The sequence below is a fragment of the Hyla sarda genome, chromosome 3 (genome assembly GCF_029499605.1).
Source record: "Hyla sarda isolate aHylSar1 chromosome 3, aHylSar1.hap1, whole genome shotgun sequence".
Classification (NCBI taxonomy): Eukaryota; Metazoa; Chordata; class Amphibia; order Anura; family Hylidae; genus Hyla; species Hyla sarda.
In genome coordinates this window covers 379,056,250-379,082,833 of record NC_079191.1, presented here as the reverse complement: position 1 = coordinate 379,082,833, position 26,584 = coordinate 379,056,250, and the positions used below count along the sequence as shown (strand labels likewise).

Sequence of the window (26,584 nt, the reverse complement as noted above, 5' to 3'; positions counted from 1 at the left end):
ATAGTAGAAATTTGTGCCGCAGCTGCTGACGGGTCTTGACGGTGCGGACCCTTGTTGAGTAATTTCTCCATCTGTGTAAGAGGACATGTCCACTGAGGCAGAGGCCCACTATATTTAGTAGAAAAAGGTGTGCCGTTGGTCACCCAGGTAGCGAAGCAGGTAGTGGGATGAAGTAGGGAGAGTTTCTGGCTCGTGTGTGCAGCTGCTGTAGCTGTGGTGCTGAAAGCAGGGGTACGCAGCAGCTGCGATAGAGAGAGGTGCAGCTCCCCCTCACCCCTCGGCTGGGTGTAGCATGGCCAGAGCTGCGCCGGCTCCCGGGGTCCTCAGGTATGCTGGTGGGTGAGGCTGGGTGGCTGCAGCCAGTCTTCGGTGCGGGTATGGGACCTGGGGTGTGGGGAGCTTTGTCTCCCTGCTCCGCACATGCCCGCGCTGGAACCAGAAGTTACCCTGGATACTTTTAAATACATTCATTTTACGTAATATACTATTAAAAGATTAGGAGATGTGGCTTGAATTTCCAGCAAAACAGAGATGCTCTTGAACTTGAGATTATAAGCGCCAAATGAACATATTAGGATGATAAAGTTATTCGGTTATATCAAGAACAAAAAAATGCATCTTATGTAAAACTGGTATACATTGTGTATGACCATGAATGAAACTTCCTACCTTAAACTGCTGACAACAAGGTCAAATGTATTATCTTTAAAAGGCAGAAATTCTTCATCAGCTACTACATTTATTGCTGGAATTTCAGAAACGGCATAGCTTTTCTAGAAATATAAATCATAAAAGAATTACCAGACAATATATAGTGAAACTGGGGATTGTGAATGTTCACATGACTCCCATGCAATTTGTGGCCCCACACTTTTATTTTTTTTAACCCCAATCTTCTCTCTTCCTCCTGCTTCAGAGTTGAGTGCTTGTAGCCAGACCCAACTCACCAACTCATCTTATCCCAGGCCATATCACTGGAAAGATACCGTAATATTTGAAGTGTACCTGTCATTTAAAAAAAACCTTTTGACATATCAAAAGTTTTGATCAGTCAGGTCTGAGTGTTCAAGACAGAGCTGGGAGAAAAGCATGGCTGTCTGAGACAATCCCATAAACTTACATTGTATGGTGGGGCTAGGAGAGACCACAATGGACTGCCCTAATGACTCATGGTTTAGGCAGCATGAGAGTAATGACAAGTTGGCTAGAGTACGGAGATCACAGCGAGCTACAGAGAAAACAGAGAGCATGATTTTCCTCACTAGTTATCCTTATCAGGGGGGCTCCAGCATTGAGACCCCTGACCAATTGAAACATTTGATATGTCTCTGTGACATGTCAAAAGTTTTTTTAAATGACAGGGACACTTTAAAACTATAACGTAACCAGTATTCACCTGCTGTGATCCCCCACTGGTACCAGTCTATGCTGTCAGCGCTTCCTTTTCTCCCTCCTGACATGTAGGAAATGCTCGCTTAGCCACTTAATGGCAGCAGGGGTCACCTGCATCAGCCAGAGACTGGTTAAGTGGTCTTTTCTGTGTGTCAGGATGAAGAATTTTAACGCTGACAGTGGGGACTGGCACCAATGGAACCACACTAGCAAGAGATTTTCCCGCCACCCTTAACAGTTTTAAAATGTAAAAACATTGACCCAGAATGCTCTTTAAATCTATGTCTATACAGGAACATGGAGCTCTGTATCAGAAAACCTTAGGAATTACAAACCCGCAGGATGAGTGGTGTAACTTCAAGATGCTGGGCCCCAAAGTCAACTCTTTAACAGTGTCCCCAGCTACAATGGTTCCTTTATTACTGGTCTACTTATATAGGAAAGAGAGACCTTAAAGGGTCTTTAGTCTGGGTGAAAGTTCTGCACCCCCTATAGTTTTACCTCTGATTCTGATATTGCAGATAGGTTAGCCCCGTACTATATGGGCCATTCTGAGCTGAAGGAAACCACTTATGGTTCAAGTTTTACACCCTGCACTAAAGGTGCAGACTGCGCGGTGTGAATAGTATTTGCAGGTGACTTTTTTCTGAACAGCGGTTGAAAAGTTTATAACAAAAAGCAAGATGTCTCTCTTACCAGCGGCTTCTCGCACACGTCGGCATGAACTAATCTTTCTACCGTTTCCTACAAATAAAAGCAGAACAAGTCCATGAATTTCCAGTCTATACAAGTCTCCAAATAAACAGCCCCAATAAATAGTGTTGATAATAACAGCCCACATAAGCAGAAAAATATACCCAAAACCATGTATCAGCCACACTTGCAGTGTTATTTTGCTTTCCCCATAGTCTATGGCATTATTCCAAGCAGCCGGCAGTATCTTGGGCCGTACATCACAGTGTGAGTCAACCTCAGTCATGTTTAGTACCAGTATTCCTGCACACACATATTTTACTGGAGTAATAAACACAAAGATATCAGCCATTATGCACAAACTGCAGCCGAAAAAACGTCCAATCTCGGAGCAAAATTATTAAATAATGCGGCTATATAGACACAAGTGGAAATTCCAATAACAAAGCATTGTGCAACTTTATTTAGGCATGTGATGTATTGCTATGTGTAGTGCTAGGGATGGAACAAGCGCTGATGCCTTCTGACAAGACTTAAAGCCCAGCATGGTGGTAAATATGTCTCCGAATGGAGCCGCTGAGACATCTGTGCTTATTGATTGTCTGTCTTCACAGGTTCCTCTCACAGAATAGCATCAGTTTAGAGTTTTCGGGAAAGATAATGTTCTGCGGTGTTCTCTAGTAATGACAGCTTTGTACCGGACTGATAGACTGCCAAACACTATAGTATTATTAAAAGGTCTAAGAAACCTACAACTTAAGTTGGATTATATAAAAGAACTATTAATAGCAGATATCAGACATGGCATACACTTTACAATGCGCTCCTATGCTTTTGCAATACTATTGAAACATATTGGAGTGTTAAACAATATGTACGTATTTGCAACCTATTTGTGTATTGTTCCACTGCAAATAATACAAAATAAAAACTCTGGAAATAGTATTTAAAATATCCTACAGTTCAGTGCAAGCAGCTCCTATGGAGATCAGTGAGCCTCGCTGGCTTTAAACAACCAGTGTACATGCTATGCACCACATTTCTCATTGGCTTAAACACTTTCTGTGTCTTGTTTATCAAGGAGCGTGGCTTATCTGGACCTGGACCGGGGCATGGCTTAACATGCGACAGTGCTAGTTTTGGCAGAAAATACTTGGGGCCAATTATTAGGAGGTAACAAGTCAGATAACAGTATAAAAAAATGCACCAAATTTATCAAACAGCATGAGCCATTGTGATAGATTTCCGGGTCTAATTTTACACAGTCTAACTATTAGACATATTTAATGTGTAGTCTAAAGAGGGTCCTCATACTCCCCAATTAGGCTGGTCTGGCTGTATACAGTGTATGTGAGCTCTATCTAACAAATTGGTGTGTCATCAAGTCAGAGGGGCTCCCTTACCTGGGCACAGATAAAATCCGCAACAACCACCCCTGTCGCTGCCATGGCGCAGGGGACGAGTGCACCAAGGTGAGCATGCCTGAGACACAGATGCCTAAACACGGATGTATCGGTCAGGGTCTGAGTGTTCAGATTCCCCTTGATAATGAGAATTGGCGGGAAGAGAAACATGCACTGACCAAGACAATCCAAAAACATTGTATATTTAGTCTCACTTAGTGCGCTCTTCTTCCGGCTCATTCTGGCAGACCTTTAATGAACCCATAAAGTAGAGGATTAACACCATTTGGGGTAAACTTAAAAGGCATTTTACTGATAAACTACAGGCAACACTTTTCAGCCTGCTAAGCTGGGACCTTTATCAAGCATAATTATGAACTGTTCCACTACATGGTTATATACGTCCTGTAACATGACTACTTCCTGTGTCATGACCTTTCCATCATCCTTTCAGGTGTATAGCAATCACTTGAAACACAGTGTTTCACTCCATTCAGCCCCACAGGGAGTCATTTTTGAAAGAAAAAAAAAAGAAAAAATCACATAAGCCAATTTGAGCAAATTCCTGAGGATGTCCCTGTAATGATGGTGGTTCCTATGACCGCATGCTCAGCTCCTCCTTCCTGCTGCAGACTCTGGCTATCCTCGTCTGTACAGACGCAGGGGCGACAGTTTCTGGCACACCCTGTAGGGGTCGAGCACGTGCATGAGCTATTTGTTTAAGGGTCAATCAGTGCGCGATTCCATTCCTCCTCCAATCCCTGCCAGGCACTACCTACAAGAAAGCATTCCTCTCTTTTTGTGGTGCCTAAGCAATAGCGTAGCTTAACTATAAGTGAAAGTATCTGCTGCTGTTCTGATCTGCTGCGTTCCCGTGTTCCAGATCATAGCTAGCTAAAACACTACTTTGCTGCTTATTAGCTATTTAACTTTGCTACTAACACCAAGTCAACTCTGCTACACAGGACTTTGTTTGCTGCCCTATACCATCCACAGAGTCTGTTCATACCACCTTCCTGTATCCCTGGTCCCTGGGGAGTTCAGGCTTGCCTGGCTAGCTGCCACTTAACCATTAGTAACCTGGTGTCTCTCCTTCAGCTGAAGACCAGCTTCCACATACAGGAGTGGGATAAAGGTTAAAAACCAGGGGAATACTTAGACTATGCTACCATGTTTGACCCAAAGCCAAACTGGGAAGTGACACTGTGGGTCCACATCAGTTGTTGCGTCACAGTCCCTAGGAGGCAAGCGGTAGTCCTACTGGGTATTCCAGTTCATGTTTGGCCTAGATATCCTAAATGAAGCTATAGAATATGTGTAGGTGCCTAGTGTTTAGGTAAGATTTTTTAGGTGGTTTTCTGTGCCATTTACATGTATATGTTACAGGCTAGTTGAATTGGGTTTTACATAATGTTATGTAAGTTTTGTACTTTCAATCTTTGAAGGAAGTAACTCCTAATGGGAGGGAACCAGCACTCCAGATTCCAGTCAGGATATGGTAAGAAATGCAAGCTTTATTTTCATCTTCTTAAAATTATTACAAAAAGGGGGAGAAAAAATAAAATAACATGGAAACAATAGCATGGTGTTTCCATGCTATTTTAGTCTTTTTTCTCCCCCTTTTTGTAATAATTTTAAGAAGATGAAAATAAAGCTTGCATTTCTTACCATATCCTGACTGGAATCTGGAGTGCTGGTTCCCTCCCCTTGGAGCTACTTCCTTCAGTATACACTGTGATTCTGGCTACCAAGCCCGGTGCACCTGGCTAGCCTGGGACTATTGGACTCGTCGTGGAAAGGGTGAGAGGATTTCCTCATTTGTTTGTACTTTCAATCTTTATTTAGCTACTAGCTGAGCACCCAGCATTGCCTGTTTTTTTGCTTCCTAATCCTTGTTGGGGAGGAAAATCAACAAAAGGATTAAGTTTTTGACTTCACATCCCATCCTCATATATTGCTGTCATATCCCAACCTCATGTCCCGACCTCCTGTCCCGTCCTGAGGTGGGACGGATTTGTGATGAAGATATTGTAAGCTGAAAATAGAAGGGGACGTGGCTTTGTGGGACTGAGCATGATTTGCAAGTCAAACCGATGCACAAAAAGGGTAGATAATAAAAGGGGTGGGGCTTCAACAGTAGGCATGTCTTTGTGAGATGGGGTGTGGCTTACTAGCCGGTCTGCACATTCACCAGGAGATGCAGAGCAGAGGTTGTGGAGTAAGGTACTGGAAGTCCCATATGCTTGCACGGGATTTGAAACAAAAACCCATCTTTTATATAAGGGTGTAGGTAAGGGTTAATTTAACTATCATATATTTTTATTTGACATATAATTAATGTGTGTACAAGGTATTATTGAAATATCTCCAGCCGTACGGAAGCATACATTTCCCATAGATTTGCATGAGACTTTAAACAAAAACCCCGACCCTCACAAATGGGGGTAGTTAAGGGTTAAATTAACTATCCTATATTTTTAGTGGACATATAAGTAACATGTGACCAAGTATTATCGAAATATCTCCAGCCGTTTGGAAGTTATGCAGTAACCTATTTCCCATAGACTTGTATGGGACTTTAAACAAAAACCCCGACCCTGGTAAATGGGGGTAAGTAAGGGTTAAATTACCTATCCCATGTTTGTTGTTGACATATTAGTAATGTGTGCCAAGTTTCATGTTAATATCTTTAGCCGTTTGGATATGATGCTGGAACATATACACACACATAGGGCTGGGGGGTATGGACAAATATGTGTATCGCAGTATTTTTGTAACCTTGGGCGGTTTTACGGTATACAACGGTATCCCCCCCCCTTCCCTCAAAATTAATTAATTATCAGCCCAGCACTGTCCCCATCTGGGTACTACTCGTGTCACCCGCAAGCACTGCCTCATGGTTCTCCTGATTGTCGCGGCCACCGGCGCTGACACTCTTTATACTAACGCATGTTCTGATGTCAGCCTTAGGTTGGGGACGTGAACGTCAGACAGCCGTCAGCCTATCACCGGCCGCAGGGATGTTCCGCCTCGGCCGGTGATAGGCTGAGCCCACTGTCATGTAAGAAGCCGGCTTCTTACATGACAGTGCGCTCAGCCTATCACCGGCCTAGGTGGAACATCGCTGCGGCCGGTGATAGGCTGATGGCTGTCCGACGTTCCATTCCCTGGGAAGCTGACCTAGACCAACGGGGAAGGTGAGTTAAAGTTTATTTTGTTTACCTTTTGCAGCCCGGGCATAGGGATACAGTATAGAGCAGTGGTTTGCAATCTGCGGACCTCCAGATGTTGCAAAACTACTACTTCCAACATGCCCGGACAGCCAACGGCTGTCCAGGCATGCTGGGAGTTGTAGTTTTGCAACATCTGAAAGTTGAAGACCACTGGTATAGTGTCAGCGCCAACAGACAGGAGGACCAGGAGGGCAGCGCTTGCGGGTGACATGTGAGTAGCAGCGCTGGGCTGATAATTAATTGGGGGGGGGGGGGGCAGAACAGCGCTCACGGATCACATATGATTAGTTCCCCGATGTGGGGACAGCGCAGCGATGGGCTGACAATTCATTAATTCCCGAGGGGGAGGGGCCAAATCGGTGTTGCGGTATGGGTTAAAATTCATATCGTGCAGCACAAAAATTTCGGTATGAACCGGTATACCGCCCAGCCCTACACACACATTGAGTTATATATTTTATATATATATATACCGTATTTATCGGGGTATACCACGCACCGGCCTATAACACGCACCCTCATTTTACCAAGGATATTTGGGTAAAAAAAGTTTTTTACCCAAATATCCATGGTAAAATGAGGGTGCGTGTGTGCGCGTGTATACCCCGATACACCCCCAGGAAAGGCAGGGGGAGAGAGGCCGTCGCTGCCCGCTTCTCTCCCCCTGCCTTTCCTGGGGTCTAGAGCGCTGCTGTCGGCGCCGCTTCTCTCCCCCTGGCTATCGGCGCCGCTGCCCCGTTGCCTCCCCCCATCTCCGGTGGCATAATTACCTGAGTCGGGTCCACGCTGCTGCAGGCCTCCGGCGTGTGTCCCCGGCGTCGTTGCTATGCATGGCGCGGCGCACTGACGTCATGCGCCGCGCCGTTCAGCGCATAGCAACGACGCCGGGGACGCACGCCGGAGGCCTGCAGCAGCGCGGACCAGACTCAGGTAATTATGCCACCGGGGATGGGGGGAGGCAACGGGGCAGCGGCGCCGGCAACGGGTGCCGCTGCCCCTTCTCTCCCCCTGGCTGTCGGCGCCGCTTCTCTCCCCCTGGCTATCGGCGCCGGCACCGATAGTCAGGGGGACAGAAGGGGCAGCGGCGCCGATAGCCAGGGGGTGAGAAGGGCCGACAGCAGCGCTCTAGACCCCAGGAAAGGCAGGGGGAGAGAAGCGGGCAGCGAGGGCCTCTCTCCCCCTGCCTTTCCTGGGGGTGTATCGGCGTATAACACGCACACAGACTTTAGGCTAAAAAGTTTAGCCTAAAAAGTGCGTGTTATATAAACACATATATATATATATATATATACACATACATATACAGGGTGGGTCATTTATATGGATACACGTTAAGAAAATGGGAATGGTTGGTGATATTAACTTCCTGTTTGTGGCACATTAATATATGTGAGGGGGGACCATGGCGGCCATTTTGAATCCAACTTTTGTTTTTTCAATAGGAAGAGGGTCATGTGACACATCAAACTTATTGGGAATTTCACAAGAACAACAATGGTGTGCTTGGTTTTAATGTAACTTTATTCTTTCATGAGTTATTTACAAGTTTCTGACCACTTATAAAATGTGTTCAATGTGCTGCCCATTGTGTTGGATTGTCAATCCAACCCTCTTCTCCCACTCTTCACACACTGATAGCAACACCGCAGGAGAAATGCTAGCACAGGCTTCCAGTATCCGTAGTTTCAGGTGCTGCACATCTCGTATCTTCACAGCATAGACAATTGCCTTCAGATGACCCCAAAGATAAATGTCTAAGGGGGTCAGATCAGGAGACCTTGGGGCCCTTCAACTGGCCCACGACGACTAATCCACTTTCCAGGAAACTGTTCATCTAGGAATGCTCGGACCTGACACCCATAATGAGGGGGTGCACCATCTTGCTGGAAAGACTCAGGGAACGTGCCAGCTTCAGTGCATAAAGAGGGAAACATATCATCATGTAGCAATTTTGTATATCCAGTGGCCTTGAGGTTTCCATTGATGAAGAATGGCCCCACTATCTTTGTACCCCATATACCACACCATACCATCAATTTTTGTGTTCCAACAGTCTTGGGGGGTCCTGTTCCAATTTTGTTTTGGCCCATTCTGCATCACCTGAAACTACAGATACTGGAAGCCTGTGCTAGCATTTCTCCTGCGGTGTTGCTTTCAGTGTGTGAAGAGTGGGAGAAGAGTGGATTGACAATCCAACACAATAGGCAGCACATTGAACACATTTTATAAGTGGTCAGAAACTTGTAAATAACTAATGAAAGAATAAAGTTTCGTTAAAACCAAGAACATCATTGTTTTCCTTGTGAAATTCCCAATAAGTTTGATGTGTCACATGACCCTCTTCCTATTGAAAAAACAAAAGTTGGATTCAAAATGGCCGCCATGGTCACCACCCATCTTGAAAAGTCCCCCCCCCTCACATATACTAATGTGCCACAAACAGGAAGTTAATATCACTAACCATTCCCATTTTATTAAGGTGTATCCATATAAATGGCCCACCCTGTGTGTGTATATATATATATATATATATATATATATATATATATATATATATATATATATATATTTATTTATTAGGGATCGACCGATATCGATTTTTTAGGGCCGATACCAATAACCTGTGACCTTTCAGGCCAATAGCCGATAACTTATACCGATATTCCAGTATAAATTATCGGCTATTTACCCCCACCCCTGCAGAAGCCGCTGCAGATCAAGGATTTAAAGCGGGTGCTTTAAATCAATGAACTGCAGCGGCTTTTGCGGGTTCAGAGACCGCCGCCGCCTGCTTCTCTCCCCCTGCCTGTCCTGGGGTCCTCCCTAGTCCAACCACCACCACCCCATTGCCTCCCCCATCCCCGGTTGTATAATTACCTGTTCCCGGGGTCCGCGCTACTTCTGGATCCAGCGGCGTCCTGAGCTGTCACTGTGCGCACTGACGGTGACGTCGCGTTGAGCTGCGCAGCGCACCGCAGGAGCCAGAAGTAGCGTGGACCCCGGGTACAGGTAATTATACAACCGGGGATGGGGGAGGCAATGGGGCCACAGCAGCGGAGGTCTCTGGCCAGGGAGGCGGGGCATTATCGGCAAGGTAATTGCAGATACAGATAGTGTCCAAAATCATGAATATCGTCCGATAATATCGGCCAAACCGATAATCGGTCGATCCCTAATATCATATATATATATATATATATATATATATATATATATATATATATATATATATATATATATATACACACACACACACACACACACACACACACACAGACTATTTTAGCTATATATTTTTTATAAGTGCTGCTAGCCATGAATATTTTTTCTTATATAAATTCTTTATATGAGCTGAGTGGAATGGCTGGTGCCGCACATCTTTGAAAGTTAGAGGCGAATAACATGGAAGACTTATTCCTCAACTAGGCGGCGGTCCTGTTGTAATAATTGAGTCCACACACATCACTGGGGAATGCTGTTGTGTCTTGGTTTACATAATAGAAGTCTTTGGCAGTTTTTGTTACTCTCAGGCACACTGACGAGGTAAGGAGTGGGATCACAACATCAGAGACAGTCAGTGGCGTTCCGTCAATCGATCTTGGGAATGCATAAAACTGCAAGAAAAAATTATGGGGAATGATGTAAGGAACTAACCAGCTATAGTACCTGCACTAGGCAGCACTACTTGCTTTATAACAAAAAAAATTTAATTTTTTGTTCCCTCTACTTTTAAGGAGAACTCTGAGCAAAATAAATACACTATGGTATGCCTACTGAGGACCTGAGGGGGTAGAGCACGACACAAGGGTTTAAGAGAAAAGTCATGCTCCATTTCTTTAGCCCCTACATTTAAAACGCATAACCCTGCCCGGAGTGTTTCTTTAAATGTATACGAAAATAAGGGGAAAAAGCTTATTTTCACAACGCAGCTAAGTTCAATACCCTGGAGCTGCTAACCGGTGAGCAGACACTAAACAACGCTGCTTATTCACGGATAAACGCCAAAAGCAATCTGATGTATGGAAAGGAGGCCAGCAGATGGTAAATGATATGCGACAGCTATGTATATGAGCAGCACTATGGACAACTGCAGCTAGGAGGGAGCATAGACAAATATAAATCCACCAAAATCTAACCATGAAAAAAAAAATCCAAGATGAAGTAAAATATCGATGTAATACAAAAAAGTGCCATGCTTCTAAAATACAAGCCGAGCCTGTAAATGTGCAGTAAATTATATTACCTATTAGCTATGTTTTAGAACAGCTATGCCAACAAAGGGAAAATGAAGCCCAGTGGGCAGGCTATTTAGCATCCATGTCAAGGGTGACTTGGCATCTCTACTGGTAAACAAGATTTTATTAGTGAATGACTACAGCAAAATAGATTCCGGTGAGTGAGGAAAGAGGAAAAACGTAAGAATCTATTGAGTCAGAGGTAAGGTAATTTCTTTCCACTTGTTTTCGGGTGCAATTTGCAAGACACACCATGAATCTGCTGTGAACTGTGGAAGTAAAATGCTGCGTCTCTTCTGTGGCAAACCGTATTCCCTCATTTATAACATCAGAAAAAACGTCAAGTGTCTCAGTGAACAGCTTGTCTCCCGCATTTAGGGAAGGATTAGAGGGCCCACAGCAGCCAGCGAGTGGGTGTATTGTCATCTGACATCTGTGACAGAATCTGCAGCTACTTTAAGCAAAAACTTTGATGTAAATGGTCGGTAGGAGGCAGAGAGTCGTGGACGTCTTGCTCAAATGAACGGAGTATATCATTATAGTTTTAATAACAAAATATAAGTTTATTTTGAATATCGTAGGGATTTTCTTTTTTACATTCTGCATGGCATACTGTTTATGGCATTTTTGTCATATACTACATGTGCAGATTGTTACCTGCTTATAGTGCAGCGTAACTACTAGATATAGCTGCTGCATCGCCTTTATAAGCAATAGTCCATTGGCCTTTATGTGGTTAGGAGACATTTGACATGCCGACAGTCATCCTCATTGCCTTACCAGTGTATCTGAAGGGTATTTACTATCTATATTTGGGAAACAGTACCTATGTATAGCACCCATGCCAAAGATTTTCTTTTTTTTTTTTTTATCAACTTACCACAATTGGTACACCATAGCTTGAGATCAGTCAAAGGTGAAAACCACAGTAGTTGTAGAATTGGTCTTGGGTCTCAGCTCTTGTGTTAATAACCAGGTATCTAGAGCAAGGGGCTTAATAGACGAGTCAAAGGGCATCATCGTTTTCAACTTGTCATAGGGATACTTTAGATATTTAGATACCAGTTCTTATACAGTAACCCCCCCGACCTGCGATGGCCCCGACATATGATAAAATCGACATACAATGGCCTCTCAGAGGCCATCGCATGTCGATGTCAGCATCGACATACGATGCTTTTATATGTTGGGGCCATCGCATTAACTGCTATCCGACAGCGCAAAATGCTTAAGCTGCTGTCGGATAGCAGTTTAAGCATCCCGGGCAGGTTCGCCTACCTATTCCCGCTGCTCCGGGTCCACTTTGCGATCCTCCGGCATCTTCTGCATCTTCCCCAGGGTCCGGGCCTCGCTTTCTGGCGTCGTTATTACGTCACTACGCACGCCGCGCAGCAGCGTAATAACATCACCAGAAAGCGAGGCCCGGACCCTGCAGAAGATGCGGAAGAAGCCGGAGGATCGCGAAGAAGACACCAGAGCAGCGGGACAGCATCGGGAGCCCCTTGGACATCGGGAGCGGTGAGGACCTGGTCCGGAGTGGCGGGGACAGGTGAGTACAAGCTTCCTATACTTTACATTGCACGGATCCCTCAACATACAATGGATTCGACAAACGATGGTATGTTGAGGGACCACTGTATAACAAGTAATAATGGTTAAAGGGGTACTCCCGTGGAAAGCTTTTTTTTTTTTTAAATCAACTGGTGCCAGAAAGTTAAACTTGTATTAAAAAATCTTAATCCTTCCAGTACTTTTTAGGGGCTTTATACTAAAGAGAAATCCAAAAAAGAAATGCATTTCCTCTGATGTCATGACCATGGTGCTCTCTGCTGACCTCTGCTGTCCATTTTAGGAACTGTCCAGAGCAGGAGAAAATCTCCATAGCAAATATATCCTTTGTTCGGCATTTAAGACTGTTTGCCATGTGCTAAGTGTGAATAAAACACTGAACTTTGATTTGAAAACCCTGTTTCCGTGCCTTTATACTGAAACCGCACTTGTATGGAAGAGCTAATCATCACATATAGAGCAAAAAATATCTCTTCCATAGCACCAAAATTGTGATAAAAAAGTGAATTTATTCCATAAAAGATGTCATTACAAACAGCAGCGACGTTTCAGTCAGCTCTACCTGACCTTCCTCAAGCAACGTACAATCAGTGTTAACCACACATTTATAGGGGTATCAATGAAAAAGATACCATAAAGCGACAAGTAATCAAAGTGCATAATAAACAGCGCAAAAAAAAATGTCATACCATAATAACATAATGTGAATACATACAGCAATAATACATAGCAAATGCTTAAAAAAATCACATAAAATACAAATGTACTCATAAGATAAATGCATGATTGCATTTAATTATTCCCGTGTAACACAGGGAATACAGTACTAAGCGTGCGGAAATGAACACGGAGCGCCTAGTTCAGAGGACAGTGTGTGGGAGTTCAAGATTGCGGCCAATGTTGTTACAGCATTACGATCTCCATAGCGACGCGTGCAACGCTACTTGGCGCATGCGCACGTCACCATGTGCCACTTAGCACCATCTTAAGTTAGGGATTAATACCTCAGCGCATCTGCCATGGTAGAGGAAAGTCTGTCATGCACATAGTTTCACCGATTTACCAAAGGGCACTTGGCCAAAAGAATAACAATCATTTATAAGGCCCCAAAAGCGAAAACAGCCAAAATTCACAGGTAGGTCCCAGTCCCACATGCATATGTGGAAAATGTGCGATTGCGATTATGGGCCTGAATATTGTGATTTCGATATGCGATGCGATATAATAAATGGTGAAATCACGCCATTTCATGTCCAATCTCCTCCATTTTATAACTATCCACCAATTTTATGGCCACCACCTATTTCAGATTTCCCCAATTGAATTTCTCTCTCTCTCTCCGTCACATTCTCCCCTCATGGTCACATCTTCTCCTATCACATTTTCCCCCTATGTCCCATTCCCCCTCCCCCTGCCACATCCCCCCCCCGTCACATTCCCCCATCCCCCTGCCACATTCTCCCCCCATATCACATCTCACCACCCCCCCCTTTACATTCCACCCTGCCACATTCTCCCCCAACATTTTGTTCTGCAGCAATACACTGGGTTTACCAGGCGGATTTCAAATCTCCCACCGGATCCGGGAATCCCAGTGTGTTTGCTGCCGAAAAAGACCTTTCCCATCAGCCAATAACTGGCTTGACACGCGATACCAGTGATTGGCTGAAAAGGGAAAGGTCCTACTAGTTGAATGGTGAAGAGAGGAGAAACCGGACCGCACGGAGGGAAACGGCATCTGCAGGGACCAGGAGTAGGTGAGCAGGTTTTTTTTCTCCCTGCCCCCTTTTACTTAGCTCAGTGTTTTTCTGCCAGGGTGCCTCCAGCTGTTGTGCAACCACTACTCCCATCATGCCTTTGCCAGTCCGGGCATGCTGGGAGTTGTAGTTTTACAACAACTGGAGGCACCCTGGTTGGGAAACCCTGACTTTTAGTATATAAATTTGTTTTTACCTGCTCTGGCCGGCCCTGCCTGCAGCAGCACTGGTGGAGCTTTGAGTGGGCGCTGCAGCCTTGGATGGGCTCTGAACTTACCTAATCAGCGACCTGGGATGCTGGGCACTACCTTCTCAGTGAGTACCCCTATCCGGTCTCCTGCAGCTGCATCTCAGTACTGTGGATCTAATAAGGCTCTTTTAACCCCACTGTGGACTATGTTTACATTACTTCTAGCTGAGCTTGATGGGATGTGTGGTGCAGCACTTGGAGTTCTGGGGCTCCGTTCAGTGACGTCCCGACTGGACTGTGTTCTATGCAAAGTTCTGTCCCTCACCTGTTGCTGTAAACAAAATTTTTCTTCTGTGGATCTTCTTGCTATCTTACCCGGAGACACCTGCCCTGCGTGCTCTGAGTGCTGTTCCTCTCTTTTGGTGTCTTACTCTGCTTATACTTGCCCTGCTAAGTGACTGTGTGCTACCATGGGTGGCTCGAGGGGCAAATCCAAACAAAATAAGTTGGGGGCTGGAGTGGCTCGCTTTTGATCGGATGATGATGTCCTTCCGATGATGGACACTGTGAGTCTGGAGGGCGGTCCTGGCGAGACTCTGTGGCTCAGACGCCTCTTTTGACCAAAGTTGCAGTCAACGCTGCTAAAATGCTGAGTCAGCTTTCCAGGTCTGAGGACCCCTCAGGCAGCGCCTTGTCTGGTCAGTCAGGGTCCTTAGCAGAACATCCTTCTGATCCGTCACCTCTTCCTTCCCCTGAGAGGATGCAGTATGATGGGGCCACCATGGATCTCCACTTTACAGAAATATTGTTTACTATAACCTCTTGTCATACTTCCATGATCTCTAAAGTGGTGAGCTTCGACAGGAGTTTGTCATTCTGCGTCACAAGACTCAGAAGCTGAGAGAACGCACCATGGAGGTGGAAAACAGAGTTTCTACAGTGGAAGACACTCTCCGCCCATCCCTCAACAAATTGCTGAACTCCAGTGGCAGTTTTGGGGCATTGTGGACAGAGCTGACAACTTTGAAAATCGCCTTAGGTGCAACAATGTTGAAAAGGCAGAGGGCACCGATCCTGTTGAGTTCCTTGAATCTTGGCTCAAAGAGATTTTGCCTGCGGATACCTTCTCTCCTTTCTTCTCAGTGGAGCTGGCCCATAGGGTTCCTGCCAGACCTCCAGTCTCTGGGGGGCCGCCACAGACCATTTCTGGCGAAGATTCTTAATTTCAAGGACAGAGACGCTATCCTGAGGGCGGTTAGGATTCAGGGCGAGGTGCTCTTTGGTGACAGCAGAGAATCCTTCTACCAGGACTTCTCCGTGGAATTAAGAAAAAAGCGTACCCAATTTATGGATGTCCGAGCCAAGCTTCGCTCCAAGGGATATCGATATGCTATGCTCTATCTGGCTCGCCCGAGGGAGGTGGATGGCTGCACTACTAACTTCTTCACTTCACCTGCGCAAGAGATGCAGTGGGCAGATGCTGCCTCTAGGACTGCTCAGCCGCCAGACTGATACCCCTGCTGGACTGTCTACTCCCTACATAGTTAGTAGTGTAGGTTTGGAGAAGTAGTGGGCCAAGGTACGAGTTCCCCCTAGGTTCTCCCTGGTTAGAGGGTTAGGGGGTTGTTGACCTTAGTTTAATGGGTGGGTTGGAGGCAGTGGTTTGTGGATTCTACGAAGCTCCTGCACTTGCCTGATATGGTTCTCTTGTTTGGGGTACTGGGGTACTTGTTTTGCACTGGTTTAGTTAGTGTTAGACAGGGGTTTGTTGCAGGATTGTTCTCTAGTTCTTATCCGTTTTTGTTGTTATGTGGTGTGGTACCATTGTTATCTGTCCGTGTTGTCTGGTGGTATGTGGTGTGCCTGGGAGCTTCCCTAGTTGAATGGTTTCTCTATGGCGTGTTGGGCCCTGTTTGTGCTTCTCAACAGCTTCATGATGGGGTCCCTTAAAGTACTTAGTTGGAAAATCCGTAGCCTTAATTCCAAGTTTGAGAGCGCTGTGCCTCGATTTTGTAAAGAGACACTCCCCGCATATTATTTGTTTGCAGGAGACTCACCTTACAGGACAAAAGGTGTTGGACCTTAAGAGGGCGTGGGTTGCGAAGGGATATCATTCTTCTTACTCATCATTAGCTAGAGGGGTCTCAGTCCTGGTATCTAAATCCTTGCCTCTGGTGGTCTCCCAGAATTCGTGTGACCACTTCGGTAGATATGTGATCCTACATTGTGCCATGTCTTCCTTCTGTTTCACACTGGTCTCTCTGTATGTGCCTCCTCTTTTTCATGTGGCCTTGTTGGATTCGCTTACAGATAAATTTACCCACTGACCCTGTTCTTTTTATAGAAGACGTCAATGTTCCTGATTCCCAGCTCGATCGCACCAGTGCTGCGGACCCTGGCTCATCTGCTTTGGCTTCTTGGCGTCTGGGGCTGGGCCTTACTGACCTCTGGAGATGGAAGTATCCAGATGACTCTGTTTTCTCCTTTTATTCTCCAGTGCACAAGTTCTGACCTCAACTTTGCTTCAGCTGATCTATTGCCAGCGTTGAGTGAAGTGTGTTATACTAGTAGAGGGATCTCACATCATTCTGCTTTAATAGTCACATTATCCCTGAGTCCCCGTCCCTCCTACCGCCTGTAGAGAATGCATCCTGGGTGGATTCAGGCGGAGAAAGTTTCCTCTGCCTTAGAGGTCGCACATTCTGACTATTGGGCTCATAATGCCTCTCATCCGGATGTTCTGATCCAGTGGGATGCTTACAAAGTGACTGTTCGGGGAGCTTACTTGGTTGGGGTAGTGGGTAGGAGGGCGGAATTGGGTGCCCGGGAACGGGCGCTACAATCCAAAATAAGAATCCTTGAGGCAGCGGTGGTTAGGGATCCTTCTCCGGAGGCTGGAAGAGAGTGGGCTAGGGCACAGAGGTCTCTATTGATTATACAGAAGGATCAGGTGCATCTGAAAATAGCGGCCAGGGAAGCGTCCATATTTGAATTTGGGGAAAGAATGGTAAACTGTTGGCTTACTTGTGTAGGGAGAGTCGTCCTGTAGCTTCCATACCCTGCATACGTACTCATGTTGGGACCCTCAGCTCTGACCCGATGGTAATTAATGGGATATTTCACTCCTTTTATAGTTCTCTATACTCATGCTCCCTGGGGTGGACTCTTATCCTCCCATATCCCTTCTTAATGTTGATATAAAAATTTTGCCAAAGGTACTGGGAAACAGGCTTAAGGGGGGGTCATTTCTTCAGTGGTTCACCCGGATCAGACTGGGTTTATGCCAGGGAGGGCTACTGATATTAATGTCAAGAGGCTCCAGCTTAACATCTCCGCAGCGGAGGAGGACTTTTCCCCAGGTTATGTAGTTAGCCTTGATATCTATAAGGCTTTTGATTCGGTATAATGGCACTATATTTGGTGCCTGATGCGTGTCCTCTGCTTTGGACCTGTTTTTAGGACGTGGGTCCGTTTACTGTATGATGCACCTAGGGCCCGAGTACTCACCAACTTGGACATTCAGACTCCTTCCCGCTGGGCAGAGGAACCCGGCTGGGGTGTCCTTTATCTCCTTTTCTGTTTGCTTTAGCTGTAGAACCTTTGGCGGTGGCTATTCGTGCCTTTGACTATTAAGGGTATCACTAGAGGGTCCCTGACTGAAAAGATATCCCTTTATGCCGATGACACCTTGGTTTATATAGCTGATGTGGAGGGCTCCCTAGGTGCTCTGCTTGGTATTTTGGATAGGTTCGGGGTGGTTTCGGATCTCAGAGTAAATTGTGCCAAGTCATCTATTATGTCCTTGTCCCGGGAGGGGTTTAACTTACTACATTGACTAATGGTTTGCAGGCTGTGTCCAGCATTTAGGCACTAGGGAGTGGAGGCATCTCCTAGTAATTTTGAGTTTATGGCCCTTAATTCAGACCCTCTTCTCGGTAATACGCTTACGCGCTTACAGGCGTGGGACTCCCTACCCTTATCCCTAGCAGATAGGGTTAATATTTTTAAAATGATCTTTCTCCCGAAATTTTTGTACCTTTTTCATTTGTCACCCAATATCCCTCCTAAGGTTTTTTTTTTGTTAAACATAAAAGGGCTCTGAGATCCTTCTATTGGCAGAATAAACCTCCGAGATTGGGACAGGCACTTCTCCAGGCGCTAAAGCAAAGGGGGGGGGGGGGGGAGGGGGGAGACTTGCTGCTCCTAATATGCTGCTCCTATTTTCTAGCTTCACATCTGGTGTACGCAGCCTGGTGGATTGACCTGGACCTTTCTAATGCCTTTACAGCTCTGGCGGGGGCTCTCATGGGTTCCTATGAGACGCTGACTAATTCACTGTACAGGTATGCTCCCTCTTCATCCCTGCTGGCTCCTATTAAGCCAGTGGCTGCGGTCTGGTCGGTGGTTTCTGGGTGCTTTCCTCAGCCGGTGGTGTCTCCCAGGGCACCCCTGTGGGGTAATCCTGACTTGAATCACCTACGGGGGTTGCAGGTGGCCGGATTCTAGAGCTCTCAGTGAATCAAATTTGCCATGTACTTGTTTGGAGAGGACTGTGTCTTTCCTTCAGTTATTGACTTAAGAAACTGTTTTCATGTCCCTCTGGATGCCCACTTCAGGTATCTTCAGTTGAGACATGCGGTGTCTTCACAGTTTGGTTCACTGGAAGTTACCCCTGAGTTTAACGAAATGGAATTGTCGACCTGGCTAAGCCTCTCAGAGTTATGCTCTGTTGCAATTGGTGGGTCCAGACCAGTTTGCTCTTGCACAGCTGAAGTGGGTTGAGGATGTTCTTAGTCTTTCTGTAGACATGTGGAAGGAAGTGGTTAAGACATATTATCCTATGGTGTTTATTGCTCGAGATATGCTCATTCAATCCAGGTTTGTTTTCCGGTTGTATTATACTCCTGTTAGACTGCATCTCATGGGGGGTCTTGGGATCAGATGTTTGTTTTATGTGTGGGAGTGAGAGAGGCACTTTTTTGCATGCGGTATGTGTGGTGCCTTCCTGTGTGGTGCCTTTTTGGAGAGAAGTGATGCAATTCCTGGCAGATCATCTGAAATTTCCCTTTGTTCTGACACCAGAGGTCTGTTTGTTGTGAGTTATTAACGGTTTGGTGATCGGCACTTATAGGCCCATATTGATCCGTTTTCTCCTGTTTTGTGCACGTAAAGTCATAGTGATGGCCTGGAAGGACGTGTCCTCCCCTCCTCTGTCTTGGTGGATAGCCTTAGTGAATAATTATGTCCCCCTCTACCATGGCTTGTATGCCAGTTGGAATTGCCCCAAAACATTTGGCAAAGTTTGGGTGCCGTGGATGTTGTTGGAGGTTTCTACTGACCCTCCGGTTCGTAGGACCTCTCAGTCTTAGGGTGGTACTGGTGAGCTCCCAGGACATGTTTTAGTGTGTGTGTGTGTGTGTGTGTGTGAAAATGAGTTTGTCTGTGGTGTGGTGTTTCGGTGTTCTCTGTGGGGATTCTCCTCACTTTCCTACTCATGGAGGTCTATGGTTTTTAGAACACGGTCTACTTCTATTTGATTCTATGTATACCCTGTCTTATGGACAGATTATCACTTTGGTACGGGAGGGGAGAGTCTTCTTCGGACTGTTTCATGGTATGTTGTTAAATTTATTTGAAAATTTATAAAAACATAAAAAAAAATAATGTGAGGGGTGGACTCACTTATGGGAGATACTGTATATAATGTGAGGGGTGGACTCACTTATGGGAGATACTGTATATATAATGCGAGGGTTGGACTCACTTATGGGAGATACTGTATATATAATGTGAGGGGTGGACTCACTTATGGGAGATACTGTATATATAATGTGAGGGGTGGACTCACTTATGGGAGATACTGTATATATAATGTGAGGGGTGGACTCACTTATGGGAGATACTGTATATATAATGTGAGGGGTGGACTCACTTATGGGAGATACTGTATATATAGTGTGAGTGGTGGACTCACCTATGTGAGATACTGTATATATTGTGAGGGATGGACTCACTTATGGGAGATACTGTATATATAATGTGAGGGGTGGACTCACTTATGGGAGATACTGTCTGTAAAAACAGATTCGTTGTAAATACTCATGGTACAAAAGTATAAAAATCATAAGTAATGGCCTGACGAAGTGCCGAGAGCACGCAACAATCCGTCGCCACCCACATCCCCCCGCACACCAGGTCTCCTCTCACCTGCTGTACCTGTCTGCATGCTTTTAACGGAATAAAGAAGACTGTGAATAAAGAGCTTGTGGTGAGTGCTGCGTTATTTCTCTCTTCTACTGTTTGTTAAAATCATAAGTAAACTATCTGAAAATGTGGTGCTTATAACATGTACATTTCAGCCAAATTTGGTGCAGGAAAAAAAAAAAACAGCGCTTAATCCTTTCAATATCCACCACAAGAAAAAAAAAAAACAGCAACTGCATCATGGAAGTTTTTTTGTGGCATTTTATTCCCAGACAAAGTCCAAACAAAATTATTGTCTATTCACCGACTCCTCAGTGAGGCTCCCAGCAGTCGGACGATCAGATCCCCTATACTGAGGAAAAGGAATAACCATCTAAGGTTACACTTATGTTGTTGTTTGATGCTCTGTTCTTTCCTGTGAGAGTTAATTTAAAGAGTTTTTTTGTGCCATTGGGGTTCAAAACTAATGGTTTTGTGTCTCTGAAGAGAGAAAGATCCAGACTGTGTATTGAGTTTTATAGGCAATGGTCTAGAAGGGAAAAAATTAGCTTTCCTCTAGAAGAAAGAAAATTCTCTGTTTAGTGCCCCCTATAGGTAGCTATAGGAATATTTGCCAAACCAGGATGCAGGCAGACAGTGGTTGCCAAATAGTAAAGAGTAGCACACTGGTTGGCTGGATGAGGTGTCTTCCATGGGTTCAGTACTGCTGTCTATAGATGGATTTCTAGTTTAACAATAGTATTAGACATGTTTTTATTTTTTATAGGTTCAATATTGACCTACATTGGTGGCTGCCTTATAAGAATTTAGCTCCACTTTTGTTTGATTTAGCTGCGCCACATTTGATTAAAGAGAACCTCCCAGTTCCCTGCCCCATCATGATAAACCACCCCCTGCCTTTATTATTATTATTTTATAGTTTTCTACCTTGATATTGCTCTGTATTTTCTGCTCAGTCTCAGTCAGATTCACAGACTGGGAAGGGGCGTTACCCAGCAGGCGTGACGCCATACAGGGGAGAACTTTCTCCCTCGCTCTGATACACACAGTCCAGAGCAATTCAGTGTGAGATGAGCTCTGATTGGATAAGGCTGCACACACCCCCCTCAGCATTTCCTGTGTTTGGACTTCTGCCAGGCCAGCAGGAGTCCAAAGTCTGTTCAAGAGATGGTTGAAAATGTGCTCTGGAGAAGTAGGGAGACACCTAGTGACAGCTTTTTTAAAAACAAATAAAACATAGAAAACTTAATTTTTTTTAAACAAAGTACATTAGAAAGATTTTTTATTTACCATAAGGCGGGCTATAGCTAAAATTAGTTTTAATGAGTGCCCATTTAAAATTTGGCGCCCTATAATATTTAGCACCTTATTTAGTACACTGTTATCCAATTTTTTTAAAGGGGCGTGGTTAGGCTTTTTGTGCTATTAACACCCTATTTTCAAAGATTTAGCACCACTTTCTGGTGCACAAAGTGTTGCAGCTAATAGCAAGCATACCTGGTATTAAATGATTTGCTATTTGCCCCGAATTTTCAAATGACCAAACACACTTCTGAAAATTAGGTGCAGTCAACACTCTTTGAAGCGCAAAATAAAGAGCCCTAAAAACATACGTCTTTGAATATTCCCCCCCATAGTGTTCTATAACTACTACAAAAGTAGTCTCCAAACTGTGGACCCCCAGCTGTTGCAAAACAACTCCCAGCATGCTGAAGATTGTAGTTTTGTATTATCTGGAGGTCCAAAGTTCAGAGAGCAATGTTCTAGAAGATAGATCATTTATATACATTTCTCTAAAGCAGTGCTTCCCAACTAGGTGCCCCCAGCTATTAAAAAACTAGGCTGTGCAGGCATGCTGGGAGTTGTAGTTTTGCAACAGCTGAGGGCACCCTGTTTAGGAAACCCTGCTCTAAGGGCTTAAAAGAATAATGTGGGGAAAAAAAGGTATGTGTCCAGGGTGGGCTCAAAAAAAAAAAAAATAAATAAATAACAACCCTATGTTGAAACCTGCAACCTCTATCTAATGGTGCCTGGCTGAGTAGCAGCTTTCGTTTTCAGGACCAGGCACAGTGGGATGGAGGCAGCGGGGGTTCAGGGCAGGTGTGTATGTGTTGTGTGGTGTTGTTTTTTTTTTTTTTTTTACTTTTTAGCTAAGCCTAGATGCATACATGATATAATGTTGGACAATACCTTTAACCCCCTTCACGACGAGTGACGTACATGTACGGCGCCGCAAAGTGTCACTTGGCGCGCGGTGACGTACATGTACGTCGCGGGGTTCCGGGAGCGCCGCGTCATCGGTTGCAGTGAAAGGGCCGTGATGACTGCTGTTATCTAACAGCAGGCATCCCGGCACATCACCGAGGGGGGTCCTGAGACCCCCTCATGACCGCGATGGGCGCAAATCGCAGGTATGAATTCAGACCTGCGATCTGCGCGATTCCGGGTCATACGGGTCACTGGTGACCCGGAAAATAAGAGGGATCGGGGGTGTCCGAGACACCCTCGATCCCCCTGAAGGGATAGGAGTTTGGTGGCAGGGGTGCCACCCCTCGTATCCCTGCTATTGGTCGGCCGAGCGACCGACCGATAGCAGACCGGGGGAGGGGGGGTTAAAGTTCGGTTCCCCCGCTCTGCCCACCTATCGGTGTCCGGGCAAAACGGGGGAACTGTCCAGGGAAGGTCAGAGCCGAAGGTCCCTTACCTGGATCCCAGAGAGCGATCCTCCATGCGGGGATCCCCCACGTGCGGCGGTGGTGGCGGCGGCAGCAATACATCCGGGTCCTGCTAGGTGAGTTGTTGCCTAGCAACATCCGGAGGGTCACAGTTTACAGTGGTCTCAAAACCGTGACCCACCAGATGTTGCAAAACTACTACTCCCAGCATGCCCAGACAGCTGTTTGCTGTGTGGGCATGCTGGGACTTGTAGTTTTGCAATATTTAGAGGGGTTCAGGTTGTAGATCACTAAGTGGTCTCAAAACTGTAGCCCTCCAGATGTTGCAAAACTACAACTCGCAGCATGCCCAGACAGCAGTTTGCTGTCTGGGCATGCTGCGAGTTGTAGTTTTGCAACATCTGGAGGGCCACAGTTTTGAGACCACTGGACAGTGATTTACAACCTGAACCCCTCTAAATCTTGCAAAACTACAACTCCCAGCATTCAGGAACAGCATTAGGCTGTCTTGGCATGCTGGGAGTTGTACTTGCGTGCCTCCAGCCGTTGCATAACTACATCTCCCAGCATGCCCTTACGTAATCAGTACATGCTGGGAGTTGTAGTTTCGCAACAGCTGGAGGCACACTGGTTGGAAAATACGGAGTTAGGTCATAGAACCTAACTCAAGGTTTTCCAACCAGTGTGCCTCCAGCTGTTGCAAAACTACAACTCCCAGCATGCATGGTCTGTCAGTGCATGCTGGGAGTTGTAGTTTTGACCCCCCTCCCATGTGAATGTACAGGCTACATTCACACTGGCGGCAGATTACAGTGAGTTCCCTGCTTCAAATTTGAGCTGCGGCAAATTTTCCGACCCAGCTCAAACTCCTAGCGGGAGACTCCGTGTAATCTGCCTCCAGTGTGAATGTAACCTAAAAACACTACACTACACTAACACAAAATAAAGAGTAAAACACTACATATACACACATACACTGCCCCCCCCTACCACCCCCCTTCCCCAATAAAAATGAAAAGCGTATTGTACGGCAGTGTTTCTAAGATGGAGCCTCCAGCTGTTGCAAAACAAAAACTTCCAGCATTTCTGGACAGCAATTGACTGTCCAAGCATGCTGGGAGTTTTACAACAGCTGGAGGCCCCCTGTTTGGGAATCATTGGCATAGAATACCCCTATGTCCACCCCTATGCAAGTCCCTAATTCAGGCCTCAAATGCGCATGGCGCTCTCACTTTGGAGCCCTGTCATATTTCAAGGCAACAGTATAGGGCTACATATGGGGTATCGCCGTACTCGGGAGAAATTGCCTAACAAATTTTGGGGGGCTTTTTCTCCTTTTAAACCTTATGAAAAGGAACAGTTGGGGTCTACCCCAGCATGTTAGTGTAAAAAAAAATAAACATTTTTACACTAACATGCTGGTTAAAAGGGAAAAACGCCCCCCCAAATTTGTAACGCAATTTCTCCCGAGTACGGAGATACCTTATGTGGGCGCAAAGTGCTCTCGGGGCGCACAACAAGGCCCAGAAGGGAGAGTGCGCCATGTACATTTGAGGTGATTTGCACAGGGGTGGCTGATTGTTACAGCGGTTCTGACAAACGCAAAAAAAAACAAAAAAAACACACCCACATGTGACCACATTTTGGAAACTACAACCCTCACGGAATGAGGGGTGCAGTGAGAATTTACACCCCACAGGTGTCTGACGCATCTTTGGAACAGTGGTCCGTGAAAATGAAAAATTTTGCACAGCGCACTGTTCCAAAGATCTGTCAGACACCAGTGGGGGGTAAATGCTCACTGTACCCCTCATTACATTCTGTGAGGGGTCTAGTTTCCAAAATGGTATGCCATGTGGTTTTTTTTTTGCTATCCTGGCACCATAGGGGCTTCCTAAATGCGACATGCCCCCCCGAGCAAAATTTGCTCTCAAAAAGCCAAATATGACGCCTTCTCTTCTGAGCATTGTAGTTTGCCCGCAGTGTACTTCAGGTCCACTTATGGGGTACCTCCATACTCAGAAGAGATGGGGATACAAATTTTGGGGGGGCTTTTCTGCTATTAACCTTTGCAAAAATTTGAAATTTGGGGGGAAACCCACATTTTAGTGTTTCACGACTTTTGCATATGTATTTTTTTTTTACATATGCAAAAGTCGTGAAACACCTGTGGAGTCATAAGGCTCACTTCATCCCTTGTTACGTTCCTCAAGGGGTCTAGTTTCCAAAATGGTATGCCATGTGGGGGCTTTTTGCTGTCCTGGCACCAGAGGGGCTTCCTAAATGCAACATGCCCCCCAAGCAAAATTTGGTCTCAAAAAGCCAAATATGACTCCTTCTCTTCTGAGCATTGTAGTTCATCCGCAGTGCACTTCAGGTCAGAAGAGATGGGGTTACAAATTTTGTGGGGTCTTTTCTGCTATTAACCCTTTAAAAAATGTGAAATTTGGGGGAAAACCAACATTTTAGTGAAAAAAATATATTTTTTTTCCATATGCAAAAGTCGTGAAACACCTGTGGGGTATTAAGGCTCACTTTATTCCTTGTTATGTTCCTCAAGTGGTCTAGTTTACAAAATGGTATGCCATGTGTTTTTTTTTTTTTTTTTTTGCTGTTCTGGCACCATAGGGGCTTCCTAAATGCGACATGCCCCCCAAAAACCATTTCAGAAAAACGTACTCTCCAAAATCACCTTGTCGCTCCTTCGCTTCTGAGCCCTCTACTGCGCCCGCCGAACACTTTACATAGACATATGAGGTATGTGCTTACTCGAGAGAAATTGGGTTACACATTCAAGTATACATTTTCTCCTTTTACCCCTTGTAAAAATTCAAAAATTGGGTCTACAAGAACATGAAAGTGTAAAAAATGAAGATTTTGAATTTTCTCCTTCACTTTGCTGCTTTTCCTGTGAAACACCTAAAGGGTTAAAACACTTACTGAATGTAATTTTGAATACTTTGGGGGGTGCAGATTTTATAATGGGGTCATTTATGGGGTATTTCTAATATGAAGACCCTTCAAATCCACTTCAAACCTGAACTGGTCCCTGAAAAATTGTGAGTTTGAAAATTTTGTGAAAAATTTGAAAATTGCTGCTGAACTTTGAAGCCCTCTGGTGTCTTCCAAAAGTAAAAACTCCTCAATTTTATGATGCAATCATAAAGTAGACATATTGTATATGTGAATCCAAAAAAACATAATAATTTGGAATATCCATTTTCCTTACAAGC

The 26,584-nt window shown here is 45.2% G+C and overlaps 1 protein-coding gene across 2 annotated transcripts in view; it reads right to left on the bottom strand.

Annotated features, from left to right (window-relative positions):
- The window catches only part of NDUFAF5 (NADH:ubiquinone oxidoreductase complex assembly factor 5), a 78,186-nt gene that overhangs the window by 27,121 nt on the left and 24,481 nt on the right, over positions 1-26,584 (bottom strand). Inside the window, exons 4-5 of one of the 2 annotated variants that reach the window (XM_056567891.1) lie at positions 2,089-2,136; positions 670-773 (exon numbers count right to left, since the gene is read on the bottom strand). The exons of the other annotated variant lie outside the window; for it this stretch is intronic. Coding sequence (XP_056423866.1) covers positions 670-773; positions 2,089-2,136 — 152 coding nt within the window. The remainder of the gene's footprint in view (positions 1-669; positions 774-2,088; positions 2,137-26,584) is intronic. 2 annotated transcript variants of the gene reach the window in all.